Here is a 27,792-nt window from a genome sequence, read left to right as displayed (position 1 = left end):
AAGAAACTGCAGGCGGTGGATAAATAAAGTGAGTTTTAAGTCTAAACATCTGTAGTGGACAATATTTACAGTAGTTATTAAAAGTGTTGCTCAGATCCAGTCTGCTACTTCAAATGAACATCCCATAAATACACATGCACTCTCAGAATAGTAGTGAGTATCTACATATGGTGTGGAAGCTCTCTGTCTCGGTGTAGATTTCAGGAGGTGCAGCTTCTCAGTGGCGATCTGTTCCAGCAGATCCCTGCAGGCAGCAGCTCTCACCACCGCCGTCAGGACGAGCGCCCCGCCGCTGACACACTCGTTAGCTCCATGATTCAGCAGCTGGCTCAGGGTGTCTCCTTCTGCAAGTCTGTTTTTTGTTGTTTTTTTTACAGGAGATTTTAAATGGCATCTCAAATGAATCATGACACCATTTTCACCACCATGAAACTGTGAAAAACAAAAACAACTGTCATGACGTCTGTGATTAGTCATCAGAAAATGCTGCAGCAAGAAAACAACAACAAGACTTGTTAATTTTTTCTTATATACAAACAATTTAACACTTCAGTTTGGATATTTTATTGTTTCTCATGACCTGCCTAAAATGCAGAAGTGTAAAGAGAACTGAAAATCTGTACTCAAGTTCAAGTACTGTTACATTACTAAAATATGACTAAATCACAAGTAAAAATACTGGCGTTAGAAAAGTACTCGAGTGAAAGTACAAAGTACATGCCAAGTTGACTAAAAATGTTATTTACACCACGTTTTTATCCTGAACCTTCACTGTAGATCTTTAGCTTGGATACACGTTCATGTGCACACTGTCTGAACTGTGTGTGTGTGTGTGTGTGTGTGTGTGTGTGTGTGTGTGTGTGTGTGTGTGTGTGTGTGTGTGTGTGTGTGTGTGTGTGTGGTGTGATGGTGTGCTTATCAGCTACAAAAATGCAGATGAAAGGTTTGGAAATTAATTCAACTTGTACTCAGTACTGAAGTATGATTTTGAGAGTAACTAAGTAGATTATATGGTGTAATGAATACTTAGGTACAAATAAAAGTACAGACTTTAAAATCTACTCATTTAAAAAACTACTTAATTACAGCAACTTAAGTATTTGTAATTAGTTTCACCCCTGATAAAATGTGACCAGCTCTTATTTGGATGCAGCTGCCGTCTAAACAAAGGCCTGAACAAAATTCAGTCATGTGGGTCATAAATGTGGTGAACAGTGTGGTGACTCAGATTTACTGTATATTCAGGAGACTTCTGAGGCAGAATTAATGTTACAGTCCAGCTCATATTTACAAAGCAAACAATATTGTGTAAGTGCTCTTGTGCAAACATCAGCCGGCTGTCACGGTATTGATCAATCTGAACTCAGGAGTAACCTGCTTTTTAGAGTCTGAATGAATCTAATTGAACTTAAAACCAAATCTAATCATGTAAATTTATGTGATTTCCATGTGCACATTGACAGGTACGGTAAAAAAAAATCCAATAAAACACACATCAAAAGTAGCAATTCATGTTGTGTTTTTATATTAAGCTGTCAAGGACAAAATGCACATATGAAAAAGGCATGACCTGTTTTATCTCTGACACACAACACAACAGACAAAACCGACTAAAAATGACACTGAAATGTTTTTGCTGGACATTGCGCTGCAAACATCAGACCATACAGGTACTTTGCCAAAATGTCAGGCCGGGCCTTCATTTGGGGGATAGAAAACAGGAAATCCCATTGACAACAAGGCAATTTTACGTTTCTGAATTACAGTTTTGACAAATTTGTATAAATTAATGTTGAGCAGGGCTGCAACTAGTGATTATTTTTATATTCAATTTGCTGTTACAGAGGAGTAAAGAAGCCAAATATTTTTTGGTTTCTTTGCTGACAAATATCTGTCAAACATTAATGTTTAAGAAGCTGGAATCAGAGAATTTTGACTTTTTTTCTTAAAAAAAAAATACTCAACCCAATTAATCAATAATCAAAATAGCTGGCGATTAATTTAGTAATCGATACTTAAATTAATCCTTGCAGGTCTAATGTCAAGTTTAACAAACCTTTGATTTATAAACCTGTCTGAGAATTATTCTGGGACTTTGCCTGAACCTGAATATTCAAGATCTTAATAAGATAAGATCTGAAATCAGGCAGCTTCAGTCAGTCAGTCAGTGGAAGTGAATCAATGAGCCGACGCGGCGATCAGACACAGCTAATATTGATTTACCAGGTGTTGTTAGGATTGATGTGTGTGATTTAAGCTCGTCTGAGGTTTATTCAGAGATGACAGTCTGTACTGTGACGATGTGACTGACATTCAAGCTAACATTAAATCTCCATCAGTAGGAACATTGATGCACACACTCACTGCTCATTTTATTCCTTCTTTTCCAGGAGGCATGAGGAACCAGAGATCGTGATGGATTTGTATGTTTACTTGTTTTACAAGCTGCTACACAGCAGATCTGTGATCTTGCCGACTCAGGCTGAGTGACATTTTCCTGGTCTGATATATGTGAGTCAGGGATGTCAGTTTTGGTTAATTATGCTTTTGGCAGCCGCAGGCACGTATTCTGCAAACATGGCAGCCAGATTCTTGTTCTTATTGTGGTACAACACAGTGCAAGTACTACGACTAAACTGAAGAGTAGAATCACACAGTTTATATTTGACTTTGTTTCCTTTATGCAGAAAATGTTCCCACCGCAAGCTTCATTTTTTCCCCATCCACTGTACATAAGGATGGAGGACAAGACCCATGTGGTTGGCTGCAGTACAGGTCGTAAGCCCCGCCCCCCCCCATGTTCACAGATGGGACAAATAATACAATATCACGCTGGTGTTTGTTCAAGTGTTCTGATCAGTTTGGTTTAAATTCATGCTGTATAAATGGGTTTCACATCATGATTGACAGCTGTCAGCTGGCTGTGTGGGCGGGACTTTGATATTGTGGTTCCAACCTTGATCAGGATTTATTTTTGTGCAGTGGGAGGAAGAGGAGACGTGGCGTCCACTGCTCACACTGATACCCAGTGAGGACGTCAGCAGAGTGTTTGTATATGCAAATTAACCAATAGTCCCACAAGTGTAACCGCTGAAAAAATCTGTCATTTTAGAAAAATATAATAAATATTTCACTGATGTGAAAATACTTTTCTGCCAAATCTTTAAGTCAAGCATCAGAGATCATCTTTCAGGTCCTGACACAGTCCTCTCACCTGCAGCCTGGTGTGACGTTGGATCTCTACGACTCAGCGGTGAGATTTTTAACGTGTTTAAAATAATTTGTGAAGAACTACTGAAGCATTTTTATCTTTGCTGTCCGGTCTCAAAGTCCAGGTTGATCCCGGAGAGCAGCTCTCCTCCACAGGAGCGGTTCAGCAGCTCCTTCAGGGCCTCGTTCACGTCGTTGTTGAAGGCGGTGGAGAAGCTGCAGTTGGTGTATCCTCCACCGCCTCCATCCATGGGAAATGACCCCATCACCTCCTGCACCCACTTCAGCTCATTGCTCAGCTCCTGATGCAGAGCATCAAAATGGTCCTGTCTCTCCTGGTAGCGGCTGCTGATGGCGCCGAGGCTGGAGCTGAACGCCTGCATGTCGTCCTGCAGGCTCCTCTTGAAGGCCTCCACCTTTCTGAACTCGTAGCGGATTTGCGAGAGCTCGTGGCGCACTCCTTCGCTCTCCTCCTTGTACCAGGCCTCCTTCTCGTTGTATATAGACACCATGGCATCGATGTCTTCCTGTAGAGAGTCGTGGGCCGCTGCCAGGCTAACGAACGAGCTCTCCATCTGATCAATGTCCTCCACCACCTGGGCAAAGCGCTCAAAGTTTACATAGGTGTTGTTGGGCGGCATGCTGGAGTGGGACTTGATGGTGTACTCCCTCAGGCGCTTCGTCTTCAGCTGGCGTCGCTCCCGTTTCTTCGGCTCCTGGGCTTTATTTTCCTCTTTGTGCTCGTTGGACTTCAGGGTTTAAAGAAGGGACAGTTAGAACAGATACAGATACAGAGACCTCATGCAGTTACAGTACATCTGGTCAGCTCGGGTTAAAGGTGCATTACAAACCACTTTTTTTGTGCAAAACACAATGTTAGGGAGAGAAACTGCTAGGACTGCACCACACAGTTGGAGGGCTTGAAGCTGCATTTATAACATAAGAACTCTAACTCAACACTCTAGTGCTGCACAGTTTTGTTTTGCATGTCTATTCATTCTTTTTAAACCCAGTATTTCTGCACAGGTGGACATAAAGATGAGGCTACACTCATGTTATTAGTTTTATACTATTTGCAGAATTTAATCCCAGTCGTGGCTGTGTTTCCGACTCTTGTGATTCAAAAGTCTTCAACAACTCCTGAGCTCCCAAAAGTCACAGTTTATTGAAAAAAAGATCTCCTAATGCAATGAATAACTTAATTCAAACTGAGGATAAAATATGACGACAGACATTCACAAATTCATTCAAAAACCTCAACAGAAGCTTAAAATGTAAAAAATGAAAGTACAGGGTGAGAAACTGTCCACAAAGATGAATGTTTTCAGATATTAAACATGTCAGAGCCAGGAAGTGACCAGTGGTGGTCACTGCCACCATAAACTAAAGGACTGTCACACAGCAGACAGTTCAGGGTTGAGTGTGTTTGTTTGCACAAGTTTAAGTCAAATAAATAACATACAAATAATAATGAAAACTAATTTGCAGGAGGCCAGGAGTTACATTATTTTTCAGCAGTTTTGAAACACAGGGTTTTTGTCTAAGGTGTTCATCGTGCACATGCATTGCAGTTTGTGTATATTTCCCCGGTGTGGGATAATTTATCTTATCTTCTGTGCCTGCACATCGAATCAGATCTAAAATGTTTATTGACTCATTTAAGTCAAACAAGGAAAATCTGTCAAAATTATTTCAACCTACAAGACTATAAAGTGCTGCAGTGATGAGATTCCCTCCACATAAAGTCAACAGGATTTTTCAGTTGGATTTTGAATTTGTGCAGCAAATCAGCTGTGTGGTAAACTGTGTGTTTGTGATGCTGACAGGTTTTGTTCAGCAAGATTATCTGCACAGATTAACACCAATTTTAGGATTTTTGAAACGTAAATTCAATTAGCAGAACTAAAAAGTGAACAATAGGCTATAAACTAACTAGTATTGTTAAACGTGATGATGTTTTATGTCCCCAGCAACCTCTGTAGTCTCAATTAGTCTAAACAACCACCTTTTTTAAGACATGTGAAAACATCACAATTCACAAGTGGGGTATTTACTGACATATTTTGTGTTGCAGAACAAAACATAAAAATCTCTTAAACTTGTGTTAACCACAGACCTTATTTCAGGCAAATAAGAAAAAACCCAATGACTTCAAGACGAGGGAACCAGAAGTACAAAAGTGTGAACTCATTTACAGGTTTTAGGACTCATTCCTGCAGCACTCCATTAGGAGTTGACAGTATTTACATACCCTCCTTTTGGCCATAAGCAAACATCCTCTAACCTCCACTAACAGTCTAAAATAGCAGCAATAATGTCATGCCAGCAGGCCACAAGACAAGCGAGGAAAACTCCATTATTATTCCATAATAATGTGCCTATAAACTTGGAGCTCATTCAGCAGCCACTGATGTCTGAGGGAATAAATGAAGGAGTGCGTGACCTGCAGTGTCTATGAGGTCTGAGGTGTTTCAGGGGTTAAGTAACAGTGAGTCATTCATTAGTCCTTTTCTTTGCACCAGCAGTAAGTTAAAATGAATATATTAGTATGTTCACAGGCACACCTACACAGTAGACATTTTGCAGTGTTTCAGCCTCAGTGCAGCTTGGATCGAGATTTTTTTTTTTGGCACACAGTCTGCATAAAAATATAATTATATTTGCTAAACTTATTAAATAAAGAAAAACTGAATTTAAATGAAGTATCGGGGTCAATAAAACTTGTCTCTTCAAGCTCGGTCAGGTTGCAGAAGAATGTATATAAATACATTTCCACAAATTTCCATTTCTTATCTGGAGCTGGGCAAACTAAGTCAGCTTCACATTCTTGCTGGCCGGGTGCACGGGGACATGTTGGAACATAAATCACGGCTCCAATCTGGCACCCTGAAGCAGTTTGGCCTCAGGATTTTGTTTGCTCTTGGCTCCATTCATTATTCAGCAGATAATCAGTCTTCAGGTCTCTGCTACTGAATTAAACCTCCCACTGCATCACACTGCTGAACCGTACATGGCTGTGATGGTGTGACTGGAAATGGGTGACGAGCTGCTGTTTGTCTTTGTTGAGACCATGCAGACAGTAACCAGTATCAGAAAGATTTAAAAATACAAACATCTATACAAAAAAAGGTTATTAAACTCATCTATCATTCATGCTGTAAGATCACAGAATGCAGAGTAAGTAAAAGTAAAATAAAATCTAAAATGTAGGTTTCATTTTACCTTGATCCATGGGTGGTTAAGGGCATCTTGAATTGTTAATCTCTTCCTGTAGGAGAAAATAAAAAGAAATGTCACTAAACTACCATAAACACACACAGACTTTTCTTGCAGTGACACAAGTTTTGCCTTGAGGTAAATGTCAGTCACTTTGTTCTACTTGAGCTCTTACTTCTTATCCTTCTCCAACAACTGGCTGATGAATTTCTTGGCCAGCTCGCTGGTGTGACAGAAGAACTCCTCGTCAAACTCGTAATTTATGGCTGAAATGTTCCTCAGGGTGTCCTGTTTGGTCTCCCCGAGGAAAGGTGAAGCTCCACTCAGCCTGGAGCCAAACACAAAAGGAGGAGCAGTTCATTATTCCGTTTCAAAGAAGCTGCAGTATCATGTGTAGGATCCTGTAGGTCACATTATAGCCTCGTTTACACTGCGTGGTACGACTCGACCTGACTCAACTCCTTTTTGGCACCAGGTTCATTTCTCAGTTTCATTTTCCACCTCAGACAGCCTCCTCTCAACGTAGGGATTCTTAGATTCTTACCAACCAATCCCACCTCAGCAGGACACAACTGACTAAAATGGTAATAATAAAATAAACTGCCTAAAACAAATCCTAAAACAAATCCACACTCACACAAGAAAACAGAGAAAGAACAGAATCATTGATAAAGCTACACATATTGATCCACACAAACTTGCATCCCTACGTAAAGAGAAAAGCATCAATTGCTCCAGTTTGTTATCGCAGTATCAGTAGAGAAGAAAGATATAAATAAGGCCCACGTTTACTAAAGTCAGCCTCGTTCTCCCTTTGGGTAAATGTAATCTTTTCTAGATTTAGATGGAACATCATATCCTCCAGCCATCTGGCACGGGACGGAGGTTTAGGATCTTTTCAGTCAGGATGAGACGGCGAGCAAGCAGGCGTCTGCAGCGAAACAAAAAGTACAACTCATCTACGATGTTTGCCATTTGAAAACCAAAACTGAATGGTTGCAAGTTAGTTGGTTTGAGCCAAGTTGAGCCGAACCATGCAGTGGAAATGAGGCTGATGTAATTTGGGGTTCACTCACAGGATGTAGGTGATGACCCCGATGCTCCACATGTCTGCCTCCAGTCCCAGAGGCTCATAGTTGACGATCTCTGGTGCTTAAAAGACAAAAAGATGACAGGAAACATGCATCACTGTTAAAAAAAATAAGCAGTCTCTTTTTTTCTAATCATATCTATCAAGTCACAACCTCTAAACATCTGCTAACACAGTTCCTGGGTGTTTTAGCACAGACCAGTTCCTCTGCTCAGCTGAGTAAGAACGCTGGTTTAGAGATATCTGGTGAGCTTTAGGGATGAAGGGATGGAGAGGATCAAAGACCGATTCATTAACTGGAGACTTCAGTTCGCAGTTTAAGGTCAGGCACCACAGTCATTTCTGAAAGGCCACATTTAATAGGATCTTCCAGTCGGTTACAGCCATCAGTCCGTAACAAGTTTAAATTTAAATCAGACCTTCAGACGGCACCTCGACTCATTCTTTCTGCAGAATTCTGGGTCGTTTTATGAACTCCTATGAGTCCAATGAGATCCAGCAGGCTTTAATGTTTAGTATGATTAGAACTAAAAGACATCAGCATCTCAATGATCTGATTTCCTGTCTTTATTTAGAGGACCATTATTGTAAATTTGGGTAAGAATATTTACAAACCTCCTCTCTCTCGCACTATTTAAGTTATTAAATAGTAGAGCTGCAATGATTTATTGATTATTAATTGACTGTTAAATTAATCGCCAACTATTTTGATAATTGATTAATGATTTTGAGTATTTTTTTATGAAAAAAAAAATGCCTCATTACGGCTGCTGTGGACACTTGAGGTACAATCCATCTCAATATGCAGGTGCATCTATTTACTTTGTGTTTTTGTATGTTGTAGTTAAAACTAAAAGAAGAATAAAAGAAGAAGAAACAACTCATCTTACCTACAAACTCAGGCGTTCCAAAGATGTTCTTGAACTCGACTCCAGCTTCAATCTTGTGGGCGAGGCCGAAATCGATCAGTTTGATTCTGGGCAGCGGCACGTTCTTGTCCAGCAGCATTATGTTCTCAGGCTGCAGAGTACAGACACACATTTACTGAGAACATGTTTCAGGACCACCTTCCTAAATAACAACTGCAAAAACAAACAAATAACTTTAACTAATATATTTTTTCTCACATGGTGACTTGATGCAGTAAACATTCACGAGGTGCAAAACTGTCTTTTGCTTCAAACAAGGCAACAACAGAAAAATCTTCACCAGAGATCAATGAGAAACACTCATACAGGGAAGAAATACTTGAAACACCAGTCAGGATTTAAGCCTGGATTAAACACAGCTAAGTGCTCCACCTAGTGGAACAAATCTCATTATACCACCTGGTGACCAGAGGCTCCACTCACTGCAGCCAAATGATCCCAGTCACTGAACTCATAATATCATAATATCACAATAAAATATTAAAAAACAAAGCAGAAAAAAAATCAGGGGTCCAGATGCAGTTATTTTATTGTATAATAAAATGCCAGTTGTAGTTCCCTACTATTACAGCAATATATTTATCATATATTTTAGACTTTGACTTGACTCAGAGTTTGACTTTATTGTCCTCTGGGTGAAGTTCATTTCCACAGCAGAACACACTCAACGACGTTTCTTATTTACGGCAGCGATGGCAGCTGGGATCAGGCTTTTCCCAAACCTTCTGCTCCTCAGAGCTCTGTGGATTAAGGTTCTCCAGAACGCCTGAAGAACACGACGTGTCACAATCCAACTATCAGACTTAATACATCCCTCTCTGCTACACAGGTCCATTTAAGTCCAGATGTACTGGAACTTCTGATCATGTTGTATGATCGTCACTGGCAAATAAAGTTTGTCCAGTTCAGACGCATTTAGCTTACAAATCCTCACAGTGGAAATTTACAGAATTAACCCTGACTTTTGCCTCCCCAGAGTTCATTTCTAGAATTATAAAACTTCTTGATAATTTATCAAGGAATAATATAAATGTTGGAGGAATGTTTTCTGTCCAAGAAAATAAAAGACATGGTTAATAAAAATGGAACAATTTTACAAATATACAATTAGAGATGATGTACAAAAAATGAATAAGATCTGTTTTTTAATTTTGATTATTTTTACTCTTTTGTGGCTGTCGGGTTGAGTTTGTCATTTCATTTTTGTCTTTTTATCAATTTAGTTTCTACAATAAAAAAATCTAAAATGTTGCAATGTATGAATTTTAAATCACTGGAATTAAGTTGTTTTTTTTTAAGATAACAGAACACATTTCTTTCCAACATAAGTAAAAATATATTTTACTTTTCCTTATGCAGCCGAACAACACAGAAGAAAAAAGTCCTAAAGTGCTCAGAGACGTGGACTTTTCAACATCTGCTGATGAAAATATGAAGCATAACTAACACTGTGGATTAGTGCTGGGACCCCGTGGGACCCTGTGGGACCCCGTGGGACCCCGTGGGACCCTGTGGGACCCTGTGGTGAGACACTGGTCTCAAAAAGACACAAGATTTTATACAACATCACGATGAAGAAGTAATTTCACCAGGAAATACAGAAAGAGCAAAGGAGGGGATGAAAAATAAACAAAACACCTCATTTATAAAACGTAAAATGAGCCAATTCAGATCCACAGATCATGATTTCTGTTTCTTAAACAGTCAGAAAAACATCAAGCCTCACATGTCTGACAGCAGCTTGTTGCTGTCTCATATGATGATTACTTGCAGATTTTTGTTGTTGTTGTTGTCTTTCAAACAGCTGGTAGATGTGCAGTCAACAGACAGAAATACCAGTGATGATGTCTGATGGTCCTATTTTATTTTTATTTTGATATTAAAATCACAAAAGTGGTCTGCTAATAGCTTCAAGTGGGATGATGTGTCTGTGAGAAAAGCCTTATCCAACGCTGAGTCATCCTGAGTAACACACTCTGAGCGTGAAACAAGTTTTTATCGCTTTGACAAAATGTCACGGCTAAACCGGCTGTGCTCATGAGGTCGCCTCAGTGCGATCCTCTGACGTCAAAATGTCTCAGAAATGTGAAGACGTCTCCTGTGTGTAGTTATTAAAACAAAATGTGTTCTTGTGAGGACAAACCTTGAGATCAAAGTGAGCTATTTTCCTGGCGTGCAGGTAGTTCACCCCCTCCAGGATCTGCTTGATGAACTGAGTGGCCTCCTGCTCGCTCAGAGACTCCTTCTGTGCCAGGAAGTCAAACAGCTCCCCTCCAGAGACCCTGAAACACAAACACACACGCTCATCGTTCAGCGATGACAATAAATCACTCTGGATTAAAGCTTCCTGTTGCCTGCTGTCACTGCATCAGTGCACAGTCATACTGTCAAACATTTTCAGACTTCAGAATAAAATAAGTGATAACTGGCTGACATCACAGTATGACATAAAAACTGATGTGTTTATTAATGTTTGTCATTCAGCTAATATCTTAACGCAGTGTTTCCCAAACGTTTTCCCTGGAGATCCACTTTTTAAAAATGATAAACCATCGTGACTGAATTCACAATAAGCCTGATCAATAAATTCCTGCCCAATTAAACTTTTCTGACCTTTTTTTGCTGCCATTTCTGCATCATATTATCTTGATGCTTTATTGAAAACACAGACATGTTAAAACTTCAGAAATGAGAAATACATGCATTTAGGCTGAGATAACAGGTCACCTCATTATTATATGTTTCTGTTATCAGAAAAACAACACAGGATATTTTATCGTACATCAGAAATGAGACAAAATAAGTACATTTAGGTGGAATTAAGAGGCTTTTGTTTTTTCCTCTCATCACTCAAACAATATACACATTTTTAACATTTTATAAAAGATATGATGCAGATATAAATCTTAAATTTGCTGATTTTTCCCCCCTAGTTTTTTATTTATTTGTGGACACAAATAAAATCTCCTGTGACCCACCTATAGGTCTTGACCCAGTCTTTGGGAACCAATGCCTTAATATATAGTTTTCTCCTTTCTTTCTATTTAAAAAGCTCCCCACTTACCCCCCACTGTATTTATACCAGCCAATCACAACCTTCTCTACACAGGATCATCAATGTTGCTTCGTGCTTTTACTTTCCAGCCTCCTGAACCAGAATCTGTACCTGCAACCTGAACCGTTCTGCCTACACGTTTCCATGTTACGGCCTTTTCCTGTTTGCCTGTCTATCATGACTTACTATTAAAACTCACTTAACTGTTCCCAAAATGTCTGTGTCTTTGTCACTCACAGCTCCAGGATGAGCACCACATCGGTGCGGTTCTCGTACACGTCGTGCAGCGTGACGATGTTTGGGTGCTGAATCTGCTGCAGGATGTCCACCTCCCGCTCGATCTCCTCCCGCCGCACTCCCCGAGAGCTCGCCATGCTCTGACGCTTCTTGATGAACTTGGCAGCGAATTCCAGACCCGTGCTCTTCTCTCTGCATTGTTTTACGATGGCAAACTGCCCGCTGAAACACAAACGGATGAAGAAAATGCTCCGAGTTCAGTCAGGAAAAGTAATGTAATTTAACGTAACGTCTGACAAACATAAAATTTTTATTCTGGCTTGATACTGGCTTATAACAGATCTACTGGCATCAGTAAACAGTTAAATCTCATCATTAAAAACACAACTTCTAACTTCATATAGACATAAAATGGACTAATAATAAAACCCTGAACTAAACAGTCCCATTAACAACACAACTACAGTACTCTGATGCTGTGTCACAGTGAGGACTCTGGTTTCAGTCCCAGTGAGGATTAATTTTGGCAATATTTTGATATGTTGCTCAGACTGTCCTGCTGGGGGCGCTTCAGTCAAAGGAGAAAGGGTCGACTGATTCAAGGCAAATGAAGATGGTTGTAGAATAACCCTGTTGAGTTATTAATATTATTATTTATTGAGTTGTTGAATTATGCACCTCATGATACTACGTCCTACAGGCAGCGATGGAATATGAACTAAGTACATTTGCTCAAGAACAGTACTTGAGTACAAATTTAAGGTACTGGTGTAATTGCGTATTTCCATTTTCTGCACTACATTTCATAGGGAAATGCTGTACTTTTTACTCCACTACATTTATCTTACAGCTTTAGTTGTGTTGTACTTTGCAGGCAAACAAAACAAATAATGAATATATAGAGCATGAGAACAATGCATCATGTTTTATAAATGAATCCGGTGAAGTAATGGAAGTTAACGAGCCACCAATGCTGAGGTGGCGTCTCCCTATAATATTTACAATTGTCTACTTTTACACTTACTTTTTTTGTAATGTTAGTTCTAGGAAGTCTGGAAGAACCTGAGCAGTTCAGCTACTCCAATACTCAAACTTTTACTTGATGAAGAGAGCTGCTGTCTGAGAGCATAGACACAACCAACGTCTAACTACTGTGTAAAATTCGAATAACGTTAAAATCGCTATCCTAAAAGGAACCTTCATCAGCTTCTGAGGGCTGCTGTTTAACGTCATCAATCCAATTATCCAGACACGGAGTCTGGAAGGGCAAAACGAAACCGAAACCTTGAAAAATCTCACAAGACTCTCACAAATTCTGGATTCCCTTATGGACACAGACAGCAGATACCAAGAGTGCCACCGCAGTAACGGCGGCGCTGCAAGATGGCAGAAACCACAAAGTGGTCGCTGGATTCGTCCATAAGGTCAAAATATATTTTCCATTGAAAATAAATGTTAAACTCCCCAACAGTTTATACAATAGTTCAAATCATCTCCACCTAAACCAACAAGAAATGTTAATTATACATTACAGCTGCACAGTTTATCAGAATATTATTAAAATCAAGTAAACACACCATCTCACTGTTTTTATGTCCTCTTGTCAGGAAAACAACATAAGACATTTTAAAATTAAATTAAATTAAATTAAATAAGTGCATTTAGGCAGAATTAACAGGCTCTTGTTTTTTCCTCTCATCAGTAAATGCTTTATAAAAGATTTTATTTAAATTTTCAGAATTTCGTCCAAAGTCTTTATTTGGGGACCGAAATTAAATCACCTGAGGGTCCCGACCCAGTCGTCAGGATTGACTAATATAACAAACACAGGTGTCATTTTTCAGCATTAAGAGTACTTTTACTTTTGATACTTTAAGTATATTTTGCTGATAATACAATTTAAAGGGCCAGTGTGTAGATTTTAGTGGCCTCTAGGGGTGAGCTTTAAGATTGCAACCAACTCACCTCAAACTCCCCCTTCAAAGCGTGTTGATGGTCACCAAATTCGCAAAAAACAAAAACAAAAAAACAAACAAAAATAAATCTGCACCATTTAAAGCCAGTGTTTGTCTGTTCTGAGCTGCTGTAGTAACATGACAGCTCAACATGGCAGCCTCTGTGGAAGAAGAGCTGCTCCCTCTGCAGGTATAAAGCACTCAATGTGAGGTAACACAGCAAGGACTCTTATTTTCAGGTGATTATACACTAACAAGAACATATTTATGAATATTATACTTCATTTCAACCATATTCTGCCCAATAAATCCCCCTAAATCTGACCTTAAAATAAAGGATGTGAATACTTCTTCCCCTCCTGCTTACAGGGCAGCGGTGGATTAATGATTCCATTTTGCCACTCAGATTTTCCCATCACTTCAGTCTATTCATAGTGTCACACACACACACACACACACACACGCACACACGCACACACACACACACACACAGTGATAAGACTGTCTCCCTCATAGGTACTCACACACACATCCTAACACAAGCAAACACTTCACATGAATCCCTGAGTTTGATGCACTTCAGTATTTAAAAATTCAGACGTTATGTGACTGTACAGCTGCATCTATTTATTTCTGGTGCGCTTGACTGTTTGTAAGCTAACACTCCAACAACACTTCCTCATCTGCAGCCAGTCTGAGAGCAGATTTAGCCGCAGCTAAAGATAGACGACTCCTTTAAAAAGCAGCTTGACATACAGAACAGTTGTCTCCACCTGACGACGCAGAGCAACAAAAAACAGGCCTCAAATACAAGCGACTTTATTCCTATTTTACTTTCTTTCTGTTAGACATATTTCACTGTAATCTGAGGTTTACCCCTGTGAAAGAAGTCAAGGTGAACTAAAAACATAACTAGTACAAAGTTGTCAGAGGCGCAGGGGGCATTTTCAGTCTGCAGTTAATGATTCAGGATAATTTCCATATTGTTAAAGCGCAGAAATACCTGCCGGGTGCAGTGACCTACATGCTGGTTAGTTAGTGCCCTTGAGCAAAGAAACCTCTGTTTTCACTAAACTTATGTGGAGTTCAACTATAAAAAAAAGTTTCTCTAAAAATATTACAAACTCCACCAACGCTGTTATCAGGATCGAGGTTTTCTTTCTGATGATTAAAGTTGTTTGTCTCTATATCAATATTACTGATTAGAGCCAGACTGATATATCAGTCTATATCTGTATCAGCATACATGTTGTCTGATGTGCGCCTGAATGAATTTTTTCCTTTTTTAAACATACTCACCATAATGCAGATTATTTTTATTTGTTATCTTTATAAGCAGCATTTCATGCATGCCTGAACATTTTCCTTAATTGAGTTTTAACATATAGAGTACATATATATATTTAAGGCAGAATTATGTCAATAAATATCTTTTTGTGTCCAAAAGCCAAAAATATTCAGTTTACTGTCATTTTAAGACAAGGGCAAATGGCATAATCTCACTTTTGATAAAGTTAAACAGGTTAATATGAGCTTTTTTTTTACTTTAAAAATTACTTAAACAACTTCAAACTAGCTAATAATTGATTAATTGATAAATCATTACAATTGTTGTTTTTATTTGGATCAAATCTGAGCTCACAGACAAGCTAAAACACACAACTTCTAACTTCATACAGAATCATATAAATGTATCTATACTCAGGCTGCAACTAATGATTATTTTCACTGTTAATTAATCTATCGATTATTTCCCCAATAAAAGATTGTGACAGGATTAATTTCAGTTTGGATGACTGTCTGTGTGCTCCAGATGTCTGGACCTATTTTTCATTTTGTTTTGTTTATTTTCATTGTTAATTAATTTCTCAATCATTTTCTTGATTAATTGATTGGTGGTTTGGTCATAAAATATCAGAAAATGTAAATGCAACGACAGCATCCTCAGAAACCAGAAAGAAACGACAAAAAATTCACATTGAAGAAGCTAGAATCAGAGAATTTTTACTCTTTTTCTTAATAGATGACTCAAACCCATTAATCGATTATCAAAATAGTTGGTGAATAATTTAATAATCAATTACTAGTCACTTATTTGATTAATTGTTGCAACTGTACATATATTTTGCTATATCAGTGGATATTTTTTATTTCTAGTTTTTCATAATAACTAAATATACCAGTGAAAATTCACTGTTTCTGACTGATCTAATAACATTTTGGACAAGAACGTTTACCAACATCATCTTTGTCACAAGAGTGTTTATGCAAATATTCTATATTATGTATGTTATATTACATAAAGAATATCAGCTGATATATCGATATCAGATTTTTTTTACTCCCTAATGTCATACTTGCCAACCTCGAGACCTCAAATATAAGGAAGATTCAAAATAAAAAAATGTGTTTTAGAGACTTTGTTTCCTGCATTTTAGTAACTTTAAACAATGAAAATAAAACAATAAGCACACTGAAACAGCATTTTATGTTAATAATTATGTTATATTATACGTCCCTTTACTTTAAAACTTTCCTTAAGAAACAGGAATTCTTCTTTCCAGTTTGGTGTAGCTGTGAAGAAATGCATGTGAATGGTGATGCTGGGAGAAAATGGGGAGAGGGCAATAAAAACCAGGAGTCTCCTGGGAAAATCGTGAGGGGTTGTCCAGTCTGCCTGATATCGATATCAGCATTGGTCCCAAAAATAGAGATGTCTGTCTTTATTACAGATATCTGACTTACTGCTCCTGATAAAGTGCAATACTGGAATAATATTTACATTTTGTTGATGCATATTATTTATTTACACTGTTTATGCAGTTTCATACTTTTTTATTTTACACAATATTGATGCATATTGATGCACACACATCTCACATACTTTTATTATGGTTATTATTCTTTTTAATCTTATCACCTAGTTATTTTTATCTATTATTCTTTTTCTATTCCATACATGTCTCTGCTGCTGTGAGACTTAAAATTCCCTCACAGGAATAAATAAAGAGTGAGGCCTACACACCTAATGTGGTTGTTAATCATTTTCCAAAACCTGTCTTTCCCACAAATCATTGCAGATTCTTCATAAATAATTTAGAAAAACATTTAGATAAAAATAAATCTAAAACATTGCAGATGTTTCCCCAGCTGCCGCTGATAATAAATGAATAAAGGCCTACATAAATAAATAAAACGTATAGTGTCATTTAGTTATTTATGCTTTTACTCTTTTTTATTTATTATTATTTCTTATCTACACATTTGAGTCTCCTGATGTTGTTTTGTGATTCTTATTTACTTTCTATCTATCTATAAAACCATTTTCATTAAATTAAATTGATTTGAACTGACTGAAACAGAGAGAAATAATATATACTTCATGCATGTCTGTACCTTCCCAACTCTTCACCAATTTCATAGAAATCCTCCACTTTCTGTTGTTTGAATAAAGCCATGGCTCCAGTCTTCTTCTCTGGTGTTTGTGGTTAAAATACTTCTTCAGGTTCACTTTTCATCTGTAACAAGAGACCATAGTTATATTATCATCTGTGAAAATGTTCCCACAACTATTTTCACTTAATTCGTCGTGATAACAGAGAATAAAAGTGAAGGATAAGTTTATAAAACAACCCAGACTGGTGTAGAAAATGTCACTGCTTTAAAACTTTGAGCAGACGACTGTCTGAAGTAAGAAACGAGCTTCTTGTGTTAAATGTCACCGGATATAAATAATAGAACATAAATATAAATAACATAAGTTATTATAAAGCGTCTTACCGTGTTAAAAATATAAAGTGTTGGTCGTGAACACCGTGTCCTCCTGCTGTCCTGTGTGTCTGTGTTGTGTCCAGGCCACGAGGACTCTCCATGTCTCAACACATTCCGTTCACTGGCACGGAGACAGCGCCAAACAGAACTTCATTCAGAAAACTACTGATTTAGTGACACTGCTTTTACCCGACATACGTCATATTAGTGTTTTTTTTTCTGAAAAACTACCTTAATGTAGAGCACAACCGAACGACAGCAATGTCTAACAGAGAATTCTGTTTGAATTAAACACCAACTTTTCAAACTTTTTGCTCACACTGCTCCTCATGCCTTATGATGAAGTATGAAAACTTATTTTAAAAAGATCACTTAGGTGTACTCAGTTTATGCCGAATTAAAAACTAAAAAGTACAAACTCAGAAGATACATCCAAAGTGTTAAATCTTGTATGTATCTTTGCAGATATTTGAGTAAACTTTTTCTCTTCAGTAATATAAACGAGGTTTAGCGTGCCGTGTCTCTCAGGACGACCCCCGTTACAGCTGTGCGCGCGCTCCGCCTCTTGGCTGACCATATGTTCAGCTCGTGCGTGAAACTATGACACCTGTTGTCTCGCGCTCTGGCACACTGACGTCCGGAACTCAAATGCTGTTTATAAGTATATTTCTTATTTTAAAGCTACAGTGTGCAACATTGTTTCGGTATCATTGAGGATAATAACCTTTCAGCATATTGTAAATCAAGTGGTCTGAGACAGAACCATACTTCTGCACCTCCTCTGTAGCTCTGTGTTCAGCCTTCTGGTCCATGATGGTAGATTTAAACCAATCACAGGTAATCTCTGACCAGGTGTCCGTGTTGGATGTTCTATTAGCGCACCTGCGCATGCGTGTTCTTCAGTGACGCTGAATCAGTTGCAGAAAGTGCTATGAAATACAATTATCAAACAGAGAATCTTAAAAAGAGTCTAATGAGCAATGCTGATGCGAACCAAAGACCAAGACAGGACAGGATGTGCCCGTAGATGCCCAAGATAAGTAGTAGGGCTGAACAATTGATCAAAATTTTATCAAATCATAATGTGGTCTAGTGAAATTTTCAAATTGCAGGATGTGCACTATCTGTAGAAGGTGAAATGTGAGTCATTTTAAATGAAATACTATTGTGCTGCAGATGTGTCCTGAGCAACACATCACTCTCTAGACTTCAGAAAACATCTTTGTTTAGCGTTTTTCAATGAAAAGCAGAATAATGGTGTAAAAATGATCCTTTTCTCTAATATTGCAAATCATATCACACTTGAAAATATCAGTCAAAATAACTGCAGTTAGATGTTTCTTCAAAATCTTTCAGTTCCCAGAAGGAGGTAGTGATTAATGTAGACTTTGGCTTTATGTTGATGTTAAGTGAGAAGATTTATATCAGGTAGAACAGAGGTAACTTGTGACTGATGTTCCTCACAACTGTGGAAAGCAAAGAAAGAAAGCTCCAATGACACTGAGCATTTTTAGTTGGTAGAAACTCTAACCAAATTTTAGGTTTTCATTCCTTTTTACAACTAGTTAATTTGCACGTATGGTTTTACAGTATACATTTTCATCTATGGATGCTGAATCAAAATAGAAAAAAGTCCTTTGGCAAAAGAGAGAATTTAGTTTGGTAATTTGTTCTTTTTTTGACCAAAAATGTCTCTTTTGATTGTAAAGATCCTGATTGTGCAGATCCCTGTCCTAACAGCTGAATTAATGAGTCCCTATAATGAAACAGATCAGATTTCACACAGAGATCACACAGTGAAAATAATGTGTGAAGTGAAGACAAACTTATATATACACACCCTGTATGCAGTCTAGTTTCACATAGAGGAAAAAATAATTAATTGAAACCGATGAGAAAAAAAGACAAATATACTATGTGACCATGACATTAAAGTTCAATCTGGAACGAGGAACACAGATAGTAAAATGAAACTGGCTGCCCGGTGAGAGTTAGAGGAGTCACTGGTGGATAAACTGAAACAATACCTCCATTCAGATGAGAGAGATACCCAACAGAAATAGTCAAATGAGGCGCCTCGTCTTCCTCCTGACAGCCGAAGTTTGCGCGCTCTGCCGACACGGCTCTGTCAGCAGCTGGTGTGAACAGGTGAGGATGGAGACGAAGTCAGGTGTGGACCTCCACATGGAGCCGTCAGAAGGAGGCCTGAAGGAGCTGGTGCTCAGGTGGTTCACGGAGACCCAGGCGCCGCTCATCCTCAACAACGGAAACTTCCCCGACTGGTTTAAAGGCTTCGCCGCAAGAAAGTAAGAAGCACAAGAACAAGTTTTACTGCAGGACCTGTGGTGAAAGAGAACAGAAGTGGACAGAAGTTGTTTAGATGTTGTGGCTTCTAGTATTTTTTCTTTAATATTTTATCTTGCATACAGTAGATATTTCTGCCACCACTATTAGTTTTTGTTGATCTGTTAGTTGCAGAGTTTTAGACAGAACAACTGAAGACACAAAGGTCATGCACTGATGGAAATGTAGTTGCTAGTAGTTTGTAGTTCTTATGTCCTGTTATTTTGATTTTGTGTCTATTTGTAGTTCTGTCTTGTGATAATTTTTTGTGTGTCCTTGTGGTAGTTTTGTGTCTTTATGGTATGCTTGTATCTCTTTGTAGTTTTTTTTTTTAATCTTTTTATGGTAGTTTTATGCCTCTTTGTAGTACTTTTGTGTCTCTGTGGCCATTTTGTGCCTCATTGTAGTAACTTTGTGTGTCTTTTGGTTAGTTTTGTGTCACTTTGTAGTACTTTTCTGCATCTGTAGTAGTTTTTTTGGTCTCTTTGTAGTACTCTTTGTAGTCATGTTGTGGTACTCATGGGTCTTTTTGTAGCACTTCTGTGTCTCTGTTGTACTTTTGTGTGTCTTCGTATGTCATTTGTGTTGCTTTGTGATACTTTTGTGTCTCGTTGCAGTACTTTCATGTCTTTTTCTAGTACTCCTGTGCCTCTTTGTGGTACCATTCTTCCTAGTACTTACATGTCTCGTGTTGTCATGTGTCTCATTGTAGTAGCTTTGCGTCTCTTTCTGTTAGTTTTGAGTGTGTTTGTAGTACTGTAGTACTCATTTTTGTTTGTTTGTGTAGTGCTTGTGTGTCGATGTAGTCTTATTGTTGTTATTATCTGTGATATTTTTGCTCTCTTTGCAGTACTTCTGTGTCTCTGTAGTAATTTTGTGTCTCTTTGTGGCACTTTTGTCTTTCTTTATGGCACCTCTCTGTATCTTTGTGTACCTGCCTGTCTCTTTGTGGTACCCATCTGTGTTTTAGTCCTTATCAATAATTAATGAAAGTCTGCATCTATAAGACTGAGACAGTGTTATTTTTCATTCCAAAAGTTACTGCTTCATAAGGTAAAGAACAGACGATAAATTATTTGATTCCACATATCGATGCTGCAGAATGTCTGCAGGGTAAAAATCAATGTATTTGACAGGAGTGATGACTGGATGTAACAGAGAGGATGTACTGTCTGTAGATGTTTGTTTTAGCTGAATGACGTGTGTGAATAAAAGAAAGATACGACTTGGACAGAGGTTTCATAAAGTGGAAGGGATATTTTTAAACCTAATTTGCCTGTAAGTCTGTTTAATTGGTTTTGTGTTGCTCTCGGCCTCAGGGAAACAGAAGATCTATTGAGAGATAAAACTCTGGGCTGTTTTCTCATTCGCCTCAGCGATAAAGCCGTCGGATACATCCTGTCCTACAAGTGAGGCGAATCAAGTCAAGTCAAACATTGTTCAGTTGCTTCTTTTACTGCCTTAATTCACTGTGCATTTTCCTCCACAAGGGGCCACGACAGGTGCCGCCATTTTGTCATCACCCAGAATCCAGATGGACAGTTCGTCATATCAGGAGACTGTCAGACGTACGGCAGCCTCACAGAGCTCATAGAGCATTATAAGGTCATCCCCATCCAGCCCTTTGGAGAAAAACTCACCTCCAGCTGTTCAGAGGTGAGGCCATGCAAAGTTTGATTACCTACATATATTTAATTTTTACCCAAATTAATATTTATTGTAAGTGCTAAATTTTAAATGCATGCATGTTTCCTGATTTTTCATGTGGCGCCAACAGCACAACAAAGGTTTATGCAATCCAACAGCCTAAATCCAAGAGAAAAATCCAAAACTTTCTGAGTCCTGAGCCTTTTAAGTTTAACAGCCAAAATGATTTGGTTTAAACTATTTAAATGCTTTTAATTTTACTCAGGACCTGTTTCTCTTGACTCCAAAGAGGAACTTTGTTCATTGATTAAAAGTAAAAACACTTTTAATCTTTGTTAATAAGTCAAAGATGCAGATGAGGATTGGCACCAAATTTTGGACATCCCAACAGGATCAATTTTAAATGACTTTGGTGAGCCCCTCACTTTTCCTCGGGGACCACCATGGAACAGTTTTGGTTTCGTAAATTTGGATTAGCGGCACAGGTAGCTGCTTCAACTCAGCTTCACCCACGCTCATTTTTGGATTCTTCCACATCCAGTGCCTTCAAAAGATCCTTTGCTGTCTTGTGCCCACACTACGATTCTTTCCATGGCCAATTCAAAAAACATCTTCGCTGGCTGATGGGGCCTGCCGCCCATCTGCTTGACCACCGCCAAACACGCCAAACCCTCTATGGGAAAGACTGCTGGTAGACAAAAGTGACAGTATATGGACTACATGAAGGAGCGCCTGAAAATGTTGCAACACATATCCCATCTATCTTGAAACTCCAGACTGGCCAGGCCACCTTCAGCAGAGTGATTGAACAAATACATTACACCAACCAACAGAGGACGACCGAAAGACGTGTCCAATGATACCAGAGGGCTGCTGACATTTCCCCAACACCTGGGTTCCCTTTCCCCACCTGTGGACGAGTGTGTGGCTCACATCCATCCTTTTGTGCGCCTCATCTTTTTCTGTTGTACTGCTTTTTGGTTTGATGCACCTTAATTGCCTTGAGCACAGTGCTTGATTACATTTGTATTAATGTTTGTTAGTGCTAACGTGATTTTAAAGACAGCAGGTTTTAATTACTGCAGATCAAATCAGCTGTGGTGCACATTTCTGACACTGAAACAAAATACACTGTTTGGTCAGTTGAAAGACTTACAGCAGTCCTGTTTCTAAATCTGAAAGGCTGTATAATTGCTGCACCGCTGGTCTAATTTGACTGACTCCTGTATCATTTACATGTCTAGTTTGTTTTCCTTTATTGGACCCAGACTGGATTGTAAAGAGACAATAACACAGTTTGTTATTTCCAGGAAAACACAGGTGAGCTGTATGATGTGGTGAATTATAACTCCAGAGGGAAGTCTGGGGTGAGTGTCCAAGCTCTGCGGACTCTGTGGGACCAGAAAAATGACCACAACAGCGACCTGGGCAATAAACAAAGGATTCAGCAGCACAATGAGTCTCCTGCAGCGTCGCCGCCAACACTGCCACCAAAAACTAAAAACAGGAAGCTGACGGGAGCCGTGTCTGTGGACAGAATGCCCCACTCACAGGTATGACTGATATTAGAACTGATCGATTATTGGTGTTTGCTTGTTGAAGAACTCATTACAACGTCTGTGATTTTATGAGACCTATGAACTGTTAATAACAAATATTTAAGTTTAACTGCAAGTTATTTAACAGGAAGCACAGTAACTGTATACTTTTATTAAAATGTTTTACATTTCAGTTAGTATTTGTCTTTTTAGGACACTATGGATTTGTTTGAATATTATCAGATATCAGCTCTGTAAATAAGTTGCATTTACATATTTGAAACAGCTAAATACAATATATAGTTTATTGTAATTGTATGTTCCTTATAGAACTAAAACATCTCCATAGCAGCATATAAAAAAATCAGATTAAAATATCAAACCTCAGTAGAAGTGAAACCAACACTAAATATGATAAATGAAAATATTCCTTTGTGTAATAAATAGACCATTAAAAGAAACAAAAAATAATTCTGTCTTTTATTCAAAGACGGTCGCATCCAAATCACAGACAGGAGCCAACTGAGTTAATAAGCAAATTAAAAGGTTGATGAGTTGATGTTAGTTATAAATATAATACTAATCTGAGTGTCAGTGGTTTGGTTTTTCTTTTTGCACAACAGTTTCATTTGCATGAACAACATTAAAGGGTAACTTACATATTTTTCAACCTGGACCATATTTTCCTACAATATTTGAAATTGGTCCACAGGCCGCAGTTCCACACATTTTACACACTCAGTTTAATATTTTACAACCTCATTTGAATTTTGACTAATAAATGCTCGAGGTAGGTTTACTCTTTGTTCACACTACTGGAGACAAAGCATCAGGCTGTGAGTCATTTTTAATTTAAGGTGACTGACATGAAGCCAGAGACACGTGAGTTGTGCTGGCAACAACTTTTTTCAGCACTTCAATGACACGCTGATCCATCATTCAATCATATGTTTTTGTTTCACTACTTACGCTTCACAGTTCCTGTACTGTGTAAACAATTTACAGTTATCCAGTATCCAGTTTTATTAACCCTGCCCTATTTTCTCACCAAACAAAAAAAAGCAGCTTGACGATTGATGTTCGCTGACTCTACACACCACTGATCATTGATCAACAAGTCAAAGAGTCCTTAAACGTTTCATCAGCGACTCAGCGACAGTCGAACTGGTTACGTTTGGCCGTTACGTGTCTTCCCGCCCACTTTCTATTTTGGTTCATGTATGTGCAGCAGCACAACACACAAAAGAGCTGAATGATGGTGAATATAGATCAGCGGGTATAATGATTATCAGCTCAGCAAATGGAAAGCTTTACCTCAGGAAATGTCTTGGTCTGAAAACTGAAGCCTTCAGGTGCACTGATTATTCCCCATCTTAATAAAAACAACTATTGTGCAAGCAGAAGGACATACGTGTGCCATGACCCAGTTACTCAAGACAATTCACAAACTTTGTTATGAGCAGTTTCATGTTCAGATTCTCAGGTACTTCTGGTTGATTCTACTGCAGAAAGAAGGTTGTTCCTACATGAAACTGCTCACATCAAGGTCTATGAATTATATTGAGTAACTGGGTCATGGATTCTGAAAAGAGGTGGATTGAATTTTTGAAAATGTATTGGAAATTTTATTTTATTTTGTTATATTTTTTGTGCTTTGAGCACCACAAGCCGAGTGTAATTTAGTCCCACTATTAGGTGTGTATTTTTTTCTATTATTTTTGTATTTTTGTGAACTGTTCCTTTAAGGGTCCTAGTTTAACAACAACAAATCAACCAGAAGTGTTAAGAAAAGATCGTGAATTCCAAAAACAGCTCCATCTGCAGAAGAAGATCATGTGATAGTTTGCTACCAGCTAATGTCCTCTAAAGTCCACCATGTTCTCATTGTTCTGGTGTCTCTCAGGGTGTTCCTCCGGTACCAAAGAGAGGCGTTACTCTGGGCCTCTCCCTGAATGGATCTTTACCTGACACAACGTCACATGAAAGTGAAACTGAGCCAAACAGACCAGAGAGACTCAGAGGAAACACAAACCAAGTGGTAAAGTCTGAATCATTTAACAGCACTGAATCAAGCTGTCCAGGTGATCTCTGTCCTCCGGGGACCACATACTCTGAGGTGATGAAGGTGGAGAGCAGGAGCAGGTCTCTACCAAAACTGAACAACAACAACAGCATGGAGCAGCAGGAGGAGGAGGTGGAGTACTCCAACCGGCTGAGTAGTCCCTCCTCTTACTCACCCTCTCCTCTGAAGAAGGTCAGCTGTCACACCTACTCCCTCCATGAGCCCAGAGACGGTCTGAGGCCGAGCAGCTGCAGGTCCGAGCAGCAGGGCGATGATGTGGAGATGTTGAGGTCCAACCCGCTGTACCAGACCTGCGAGGGGCCCGGAGAAGGTTCGGCTCAGCGGGGAGGAGGCAGGGCCATGTACGCTGAGGTCCCCCAGAGGCCAACACCTGCTGGTCTGCCAGACAACACCTACGAACAGATCCCAGGAGAGGCCGCCGCCGTCCAAGGAAACACCTACGAGTCCCTGGAGAACCTGAAGACCAAGAAGTCCAAATCCACCTGGGGAAAAAATGTAAGTTGTAGAAGAATGATCAGAGTTATTGACTTTTTGAGGCCAGAAATATCTAATTTAACTGAATGTTTCCTTTTTTTTGTCATTGCAGAATATGAATTGGAAGAAATTTCTCCCTGATTACATGAAGAAATGAACGTGGCAAAGAGGACTGTTAGATATTTTGTTAATTGAGTATTAAAGTAAATCACTTTTATAATGAAATTTAGGTTTTTATTCCAAGAAGACAAACTAATTTTGGCCAATCTGCTTTCTCTGTCAGAGCTTATGTCGGCCTGCTATAGAGGGTGTAAATGTGATGTCATGGTAGGCAGAGTCACTGCGGTTACACCCACTGAGTGGCAAAAAGACAACTGATAAAATGATAAAATGATAAAGAGCTGTTGTGTGATTGACTGAACAATTAGACTCAACAAGAATTCAGAACAGTTTTTTACAAACTGCCAAAAGTTAAAGAAAAGACACAAATGCATCACTGCAATTCACAGAAACAGCTGGAATCTATTTTGTCTGAGGTTTGTTGGATTTCTGGGTAAAATCACATCTTAAGTCACATACTACTGACCATATTTTATATATATTCCATTTAACAATAGTGGATCACACTGCACATCCTCAACATTACTGCATTCGCACACGTCTCTCCAACAATGTAATAAAATGAAAACTATGCATACAGACCTGTCCTCATACAACCAGAATATCATTCAGTGTCCTCATCATGAAATAATGTTACAACCAATCAACTGCTTTTGTTTTCTGTGTTTGTTTTGTGTATTTCTCCGGCATTTAAATTCGGTCCATATACATGTAATACTAATAAATAATTGTAATAAAAGCAGCCATGTTGCAGGATGTTTGCCTCCCAGTCCGACTGAGGGGAGGCTTTGTCTTGTCTTTGTAGTCTGTTAACCTACTTCCTGCCAGCGGACTACTACAGATAAAAATTAGCCTTTCTGGCTAACTGGGGCATATTTTCACAGATGTTATTATGTACAGTCCCTGTCAAATAAAGCAATAAAGTAAACTAAACTGATGTTTAAACGCTGTAAAAATCCCACTCTATATAAATGGTTGTTATCATTATTTATATTCTGGTCATTTTCCTTTGGATTTAAAATATTTTGTATCTCATGATTTTTGTCAGTTTTAGTAAACAAGATTAATTAAAATATGTTTTCTTTTTATTATTGTTGTTATGTTTGTAGCAGTAGTAGTAGTAATAATAGTAGTGAAGGTGGTATTTTATTCATTGATGCAGTGGTGTATGATGTGAAAGAACAGGTGCTTTTTTTGTTTGATTTTGATCGTGAAGTGTTTGTTGTTGTAATATTCATTTTGGCCACAAGAGGCTGAAGTGCACCACTTCTGACCGTCAGTCTCTAAGTGGTGAAGTAATACAATGTTCAGTGTGTCAGAATTAGGAGGATTTGTTGGCAGAATATGACAGAAATCGACTATAATATTACGTCTTCATTTGTGTATAATAATGATGCACAGGTCAGGGTTTTTTAAAGATCTGCATCACGACCGACCCGACCCTTCATCAGAGCTGATCTGCTCTGCCTGATCAACAACCAACAAATCACCAACTTTATGTATTATAGTTGTACAGTTATCAGGGTCCATTATCCAAATCAAATCTGAAAAAGGAAAAATGTGTTAGAAAACAGCATTATAATGAGGTACTGTAGTGCTGCAGAGATGACCTGCTAATATGAGGGTTTTTGTTTTTTTTTTACTAAATTGTGCAGCCCTACAATCATTCAAAGGCATAAAAGAAAAATAATACTATAGTTTCAGGATGTAACTTACTTTTGTTTTTTGTTGTGCACTGATCAGGTGATCTGACAGAGCGCACTGGATGTCCTGCAGCAGCGTGTGTGTGTGTGTGTGTGTGTGTGTGTGTGTGAGGGAGACACAGACAGAGGGGTAGGGGTGAAGGAAGGCAGTTGGTGGATTATTGCACACAATGTTTCTGCAAGTTATTAATAATGTACTCTGACCGCTGCTTTGTCACTAACCCGCCTGCTCAAACTAGAATTTTCTACAGTGGACCCACAGTCAGTGGGTCCCCATGCATCCCTTGTGTACAATCATCTGAAAATAAAAATTGTGTTTTTATATCTACAGAGTGAGCGGGACCTCTTCCACGGAGGCTGACATGTTGCACCACCATTTTTCTACAGAAGCCCAGACCATACAAATCAAAACACTATCTCA

At 38.6% G+C, this 27,792-nt stretch overlaps 2 protein-coding genes across 3 annotated transcripts; one reads left to right on the top strand and one right to left on the bottom strand.

The window, feature by feature from the left end:
- Window positions 1-19: 19 nt before the first annotated feature.
- Window positions 20-18,008, bottom strand: dapk2a (death-associated protein kinase 2a). 2 transcript variants are annotated; one of them, XR_014770700.1, is made up of 10 exons: window positions 17,473-18,008; window positions 17,089-17,210; window positions 11,738-11,959; window positions 10,589-10,727; window positions 8,407-8,536; window positions 7,503-7,578; window positions 6,602-6,754; window positions 6,433-6,478; window positions 3,215-3,959; window positions 20-432 (listed from the first exon to the last, which is right to left on the bottom strand). XR_014770700.1 is itself a non-coding variant. In XM_084720769.1 (9 exons), exons 2-9 carry the CDS (start codon window positions 17,148-17,150, stop codon window positions 3,306-3,308), a joined length of 1,482 nt encoding a protein of 493 aa, XP_084576895.1. In that variant the 5' UTR covers window positions 17,151-17,210; window positions 17,473-18,007; the 3' UTR covers window positions 2,310-3,305. The 2 variants fall into 2 exon arrangements, 1 of the variants encoding a protein (XP_084576895.1); XM_084720769.1 differs by lacking the exon at window positions 20-432 and having other exon boundaries at window positions 2,310-3,959; window positions 17,473-18,007.
- A 1,522-nt stretch (window positions 18,009-19,530) lies between these two features.
- On the top strand, window positions 19,531-26,285 carry sh2d7 (SH2 domain containing 7). The gene is made up of 6 exons (XM_084723144.1): window positions 19,531-19,769; window positions 21,126-21,215; window positions 21,297-21,462; window positions 22,764-23,006; window positions 24,895-25,569; window positions 25,661-26,285. Exons 1-6 carry the CDS (start codon window positions 19,531-19,533, stop codon window positions 25,703-25,705), a joined length of 1,458 nt encoding a protein of 485 aa, XP_084579270.1. The 3' UTR covers window positions 25,706-26,285.
- Window positions 26,286-27,792: the final 1,507 nt, after the last annotated feature.

This window comes from Lutjanus erythropterus, chromosome 1, assembly GCF_056507025.1.
Source record: "Lutjanus erythropterus isolate fLutEry1 chromosome 1, fLutEry1.hap2, whole genome shotgun sequence".
NCBI lineage: Eukaryota > Metazoa > Chordata > Actinopteri > Lutjaniformes > Lutjanidae > Lutjanus > Lutjanus erythropterus.
Note: the sequence above shows the minus strand (reverse complement) of the source record. Positions and strands in the feature narration are given on the sequence as shown.